This window comes from Cryptomeria japonica, chromosome 3 (genome assembly GCF_030272615.1).
Source record: "Cryptomeria japonica chromosome 3, Sugi_1.0, whole genome shotgun sequence".
Taxonomy (NCBI): domain Eukaryota; kingdom Viridiplantae; phylum Streptophyta; class Pinopsida; order Cupressales; family Cupressaceae; genus Cryptomeria; species Cryptomeria japonica.
In genome coordinates this window covers 676044883-676051519 of record NC_081407.1, presented here as the reverse complement: position 1 = coordinate 676051519, position 6637 = coordinate 676044883, and the positions used below count along the sequence as shown (strand labels likewise).

Genomic DNA, 6637 nt, shown 5'->3' with positions numbered 1-6637 from the left:
TTCAAATCTTCTTCAATTAAAAAAAATGATGAATAAAAGATCTTATAAATTACAAACAATAAATAAAAATAAACAAGAGATGCGTAGCGTCATGTTCCTGTCGAGTGTTAGAATTGTGAATGGTAGAGTGGAAAAGGGAAAGTAGTGAAAGATAGAGTGGAAAAGGAAAAGTAGAGGATTGTATAAATGAAAGCATAAAAGAATGAAATCAAATCAAATATATAAAACTTCAAAACTTTCATATTTTCATCAACGTAAGTGTGTCTTCTTAATTCCAAAATTAAAGTATACCATAAAAAAATTACTTCAACAAGCAATAACCATGAAATTTTAACTATATAAATTAGAAGGTTAAATCATTTTTTATTCAATTTATCATCTCAATTTCTTGAAAATTGCAATCTAGATTAAATCAGTAGTATATTTACCTTGTATATGCATGCCTAAATTATAACTATTATGAGTACTGGTGTTATGATTATACCATTTGGTGGAATGATTTCATATGGGTTTATAAAAAGGTTGTATTGCATTTGACAAAATCCATTTTGCACATACCTTGCGATCATGACATTCCATGAGACTGCATTTCTATGAGGCATTCTGTCAAACAGTTCACAACCTCGTCTATCCTTCTACATTTTGTATACCTGTCCACCAAGGCAATTGAAACTATAACATCTTACAAAAGTCCTTTATGCTTCTATGGATGTCTATACCTTGTTTGAAAGCTCCTATTTTGGAGAGGCAATGAGAACAGTAGAAAACGTTGTGGAATTTGTGTCTACACCCACCAATTGCATTTCATTGAAGGCTTCTAAAGCCTTTCCAAAAGATCTGTTTTGTACCAAAAAACTATCATCAAACTAAATTTGGTAAAAGTCAACTGAAAACAATTAAAAATCAGGCAGAACTACAATAAAAATTAACTTAACCAAACACCTATAATCACATTAAATTTAGTTGAAGTCAGCTCAAAACAAGTAAAAATGGGGTAAAATAACATGAAAGAAAAATTCACCAGCCTTAAAAAGGAGCAAAGAACCTTGATAGAGATTCATATAAACAGACACAGCTAATACGCTAGATTCAGCCCACGTCGGCTAAAAACAACTATAAATGGTCAAAATAGCATGCGAAAACCACTCACCAAGCTCCAATAATGATGAATTTGTGCAAACGACTATCAAAATTGCACAAATTCAGCACAAATTTGACAATGATAAATCAAGCGACAAGAAATCTGGAGATTAATTAAAGAACCAATATATTCATTAACAATCAAAACCCATTCACACGCATTTGAAACCCTTGTTGCAGGTAAAACGCTTCGCCAAACTTTGGGTGGGCTAACAAAACACAAATTGTCAAAACTAAAGAGATCAACTCATTATATCAAACAACACAGGAAGATACATTCGAGCTCCGGGATCGAAACCGGGGAAACACAGGAAATCAGATTGTAAGCAAAGCTCCAACAAACATTGACAATGTAGAAAAGAAGGGCACACCAGGCCGAAGAACACAGTCGGCCGCATCTGAAGCTTTGGAATCCGATGAAGTATTTGTAGTAGAAGGTTGAGGCGCAGATGCAGTCTTGTTAACCTTGAAAGTGATTATTTTCGAAAAGTTTCTGAGAATTTAAGTTTTATTTTTTATAAACAAAATTAGCAACAACCTCCAATCAAAATTACAATAAATAATTTTATTTTGATTATTAAATTTATTGAAAATTAAAACATTGAAAAAAGAATAAAATGTTGAAAAATACATCATTCTGATTGTAAGACAGGAATTAATAAATGCATCTAACGGATGCTATAATATCATGCCGACACTGCAGGAACTAAAAATGTTATGAATCGAGTTTTCCCATCAATTTACCACTTACCACTTACATACTAATCTGTATATTAAAAACGCTAATCATAACGGACAAAAATATGAAGAAAAAGGGCATAGATCTGTACCGTCATATGACATAATTCCGTCGATACAAGAAACTTAGTGTATAATTTCTCAATACGTCACTGGGTGGAAAAATCACCCACAAAGTAGGCTAGATCGAAGAATTTTCCAGAAACAGATGTGAAACCTCTGCAATCGTCAGGAATCCATATTTCTGCTTGTAACCTGTAAATGTTGCCGTACATTGGGCTTTCATTATTATTGAATAAATCAACAAGTGAAGGCGGTGGATAGGGTTTGGATCTCTATGCAAATCTAGGGTTTCTCCGTTTGTGAAAATATTATTCTTCAATGGTGACGGTGAGCATTCTGATGGTAATTTCATTGTTTTTGATGAGTCCGGCAACAGCCATTTTCCCTTACAGATGGCGTACCGGCGATCTGTGGGACGCAATTTTGGATCCCCTGAAGCTCTTGGATCAAAATTCTCCCTCCGGTCCGAACGGTGCGGAAGATGTTGCCCTGGCCCCAACTAACTGGAAAGAAACCACTCAAGCTCATGTGTTTATCGTCGATGTACCAGGTGAAATCTCGCTTTATTTCTTTCTTTCCCAATCTGATCTTGTTTAAGGGTTAGGGTTTGAATCAAATGTGAAGATATGTTTACAGGGTTGCAGAAGGAGGAGATAAAGATTGAAGTGGATGAAAACAGGGTGCTTACAATTAGCGGACAGCGAGTCAAAGAAGAAGAGAAATTGGGCGATAAATGGCACAGAGTGGAGCGTGGTGTGGGTAAATTCTGGAGGCGATTTAATTTGCCAGGCAACGTAGATATTGATAGCGTGAAGGCTAGTTTAGACAATGGTCTTTTGACTGTCGCCGTTGCCAAAATTAGTGACGGCAAAGCTAAAACGTCCAAAATTGTCGACATTGCTGACAGCACTGGTGAGCTGTGAATGTATTCTGCTGTAAATTGTTTGTGAAATCAATTATTAGTTAGATAAGCGATTTCTTCTGAACTTATTGAGGATAGGGCAGAAATCCCACCACATGTTTCTGATTCTTAATTTACAGGACAGTACATTCTTGGCTGGTTGTCTGTAGGCTAAAATTGTTCTTTCTATCAGTCAAGAATTTTTTAAGTTGGATTGAAATAATTTTTTGGAAGTGGGTAGGTAATAGGGAAGAGGACTCAATAGTTGTGGTGTTCAAAATGCTTGTGATAGAATTTAATTAAATGTTCATTATATTGATTTAATGTTCAATATTTTTTACAACATTGCACCAATAGTTGTGATTTTAGAGTTGTTATTGTTCATGATGACAATCAATAATCGAATGAAATGTATTTTTTAGATTCAAAAAGCAACGAATCGTGTGATGCCACATCAGTTCACCAATAAAACATGATTTAGTGCACAAGTATTTGTCTCAAATTTTATTGTGTTGTTTGGACACTTTCACAAAAAGTAGGCTGATGTAGCATCATATTTGATGATTTGACCCTAAAACTTTAGTTATAAGTAGGGGACTTGTCAAGTAAGTTGCTGTAAAAAATTGGGAGTGATTTGAAATTTTCACATAAGATTTTGAGAAGCATGAAGTTAGGGTGCTCAACTATTGGGTCCTTTCACCTATAGGAACATCTTAAGATTTGAGTAATTTTACATTGGCTGAAAAGTTTTGTCCTTTTATATTTTAGTTGTTTGGTTGGTGGTTGAGGTGTACAATTTTGTGCATGTATTTGAAAGTTTGAGAAATCTATTAGTTTGAAGATGATTAGTGGAGGAAATAGTTTTGCATGGGCACATAAGTTGAATGAGTGTTTGGTTTATTTAAATCCAAGAACAAATCTTTTAGAAATACATAGGGTAGGGTATGTTATTTGGACATTGTGTTATTATGCAAGTTCAATGTTGTCAATTTATGTCGTCTAAAATGGATATGCAAATAAATCATTTTGAAGTTGATAAGTGCAAAATAATAGACACTTTGTTGATTAAGTCAAATTATGTTTATTGATAGTTGTGCACAAGTGGCATATATATATGTTATAGAAATGACTCTTGAATCAATAGATGCACATATAGAAGTCGAAGTGGCCTTAGATCTTGGAGCTTTGGTTACAAACAACTAGTGCATAAAGGACATGCAAGTTCTTACGCATATGTGAAAATCAAATGATATTGTGTTAATATAAAAGATGTATGTTTTATTTGTATAAAGCTAATTGAAGTTCTTGTTATTAGAATTGGAGTTCAAGTTTGAGTTGAAGGTATGCAAAAGGTAGAGTAATGTATTCATAGACATAGTTTGGCTTAAAATAAGGGGATAAATTGTGATAAAGAGTCTTTGCAAATAGGCTTAATATTTGTTGGTTTGGTAGAATAGATTGGTGGGGTTACATGCATATTGGATCATTTGAAAAATTCATTGTTTTTTTTTTATTTATATTTTTGTTCTGTGATTGTGAGTCAATTGTGAGTTGATTGTTCTTTTGACTCACTAATCATTTATATGAATTAATACCAAAGCAATAGTTGAGTGTGAGAGCTCCATAATAAAATGCATTTTGTCTGTCACATTATAGACCCCCCAATGATCCATAAGGATCTAAGAAGATTATTATTGAAGTGTATCAATTGAAATTATATAAGTACTCATTGTTTTGTTTCAAACAAAAAAAAACATTTGGCTTAAAAGGGAGTCGTGAGTTTGTAGCTATGCTAAACTAATAATTTTATAATTGTCATGAAAAATGTGTAAACACCTTGTAATTTTAAAATTGCTAGTTGAAGGGAAGCTACAATTTCATTATGATGTGGGGAACAATTATGTGAAACAAAAATCATAAATATTGCATTTCAAAATGTGCCTTGAGGCTCCTAGTGCATGATGAAGGCTGTAAAAGGATCTTTTAGGTATTAGGACATTGGCTAGGTTTAGTGGTTAGAAAATTTGATTATGAGAAATTAAAGGGATCTCAATTGTTGTAAAAGAAGTTAAGCAATGAGTATAGAGCACCATGATTGTTGTAATTATTTTATATTTTGCTTATGTGGAAATGGAAAAGGATTCTTTTATAGTCCACAACAAGAAGCAATATGTTTTTTGGTCTACATATGGCTTATAGTATATGGGACTACCTTGTACTCCATGCAAGGGGCACCTAATTGTACTACAAACAAGATATACGTACCCGATCACCTTCAAAATTGAACTTGTGACTTCTCTTTCAAGAGTAGGAGTTTATATAATGTGTTTAGGTAGTCAAGTTATTTGGTTGCCACTAGCTAGTTTTCTTCTATTTGAGGCATTGAAGGTAAAAACCTAAATAATATGTTTGTAAATTCATCTGGGTTTTTGTTTATTTCTATATTGCATTTTCAATCCACTTTTAAGACTTTATAATTGTTTTACTAATAATAGCTAACAAAATTTAGTGATTCCTATTTTCAACAACCTATTTGATGAAATTAAAGATCATTTTAGTATCAAAGCAAGCTACTTGCTAGGGAATTGAGTGGAATTGAACTATATATTAGTGATAAGTATTCAAAGGATAAAAAATTGCTTCCTTGCAATTTGAAGGTTGGAACACATATATGAAATGAAGAAATAAAGATGGAAAGGGATTTGGATGCACAAGTGACCACCTTGGAGAGCCACATGGAATGGATCATCAAGAATCAACAATGAATAAGTCAACAAGACCACATGACTCAAAACCAAGTCCAAATAACTCAACGATCATCCACGAATGCATTGGTGTGTGTTCTATTCAAGAAATTTAGTATTTGAGACAATGAAGATGAGAATAAGGGTGCCAAGGAGATCTTTTCGACAAAAAAAATGTTAGGGTGAACAAGTTAAATTTTGAAATTACTCCATTGGAGGTTGAAACTAAAGTAGAAATGCAAACTTTAATATAAGGGTGCATGTAGGATTTCCTTTTTGTACCTCAAGATGAGTGGTCATTCTCTCTCATGTATGGTGGAAATGTTAATTTGCTTTTTGGGAGAAGAAAAGGAAATTAGTAGCCTCTATTTGCACGAGTTTTAAAAAAAGATGCACAAGAAACTATGTGTGCTTTGAAATGGAATTGACCAAAAGATAGATTGACTGTGTTCAAGACAAGGTAGGAGGCAAAGTTCTAGGAATGCACACTTGAATTATATAGACAACCCGTGTTTCTTAGAATTGGAGGAAAATATCCTTATTAAATTTCTTGGTAATTTGCACCGTAATCTTAGGAGAAGAGTCATTGTGATAGAACAAAAGAATCGAGATAAATAACATGTCTTGGCATACTACATATAAGGAGAAGAGAAGAAGGGTGTAGGAGAGTCTTCCAAGCAAGAGAAAAGTGATAACCAACTAAAAAAAGATAGAGAAAAACACTTCAAGAAAGGGAATTAGAAAGTTATGAAGATTAATGTTATTATTCATTAATATGAGGACCCCAAATATCATTGTTCTCATTGTACTACTGATAGACATATCAATAATTTAAGTTTTGGATGCTATATCTTATGTTGAACTAAAGAAGACAAGGCCAAAGTGGACACTAAAAAGTCCATCGCCATCATCTTGCAAGAGGTAAAATCTGAGGACAACTTAGACAGATGAAATGATTGAATTCATAGTTACAAGGACCATAATTTGAACAATGAACTTGGGGGGATGAACTAACTATCTACTTTTAAAAATTAAGTGAAGGAAACAATGA

General features: G+C 33.3%; 1 protein-coding gene across 1 annotated transcript; it reads left to right on the top strand.

Annotated features, from left to right (window-relative positions):
- The first annotated feature begins 1952 nt into the window (after nucleotides 1-1952).
- On the top strand, nucleotides 1953-3161 carry LOC131030653 (22.0 kDa class IV heat shock protein). The gene is made up of 2 exons (XM_057961564.2): nucleotides 1953-2491; nucleotides 2578-3161. Exons 1-2 carry the CDS (start codon nucleotides 2260-2262, stop codon nucleotides 2862-2864), a joined length of 519 nt encoding a protein of 172 aa, XP_057817547.1. The 5' UTR covers nucleotides 1953-2259; the 3' UTR covers nucleotides 2865-3161.
- Nucleotides 3162-6637: the final 3476 nt, after the last annotated feature.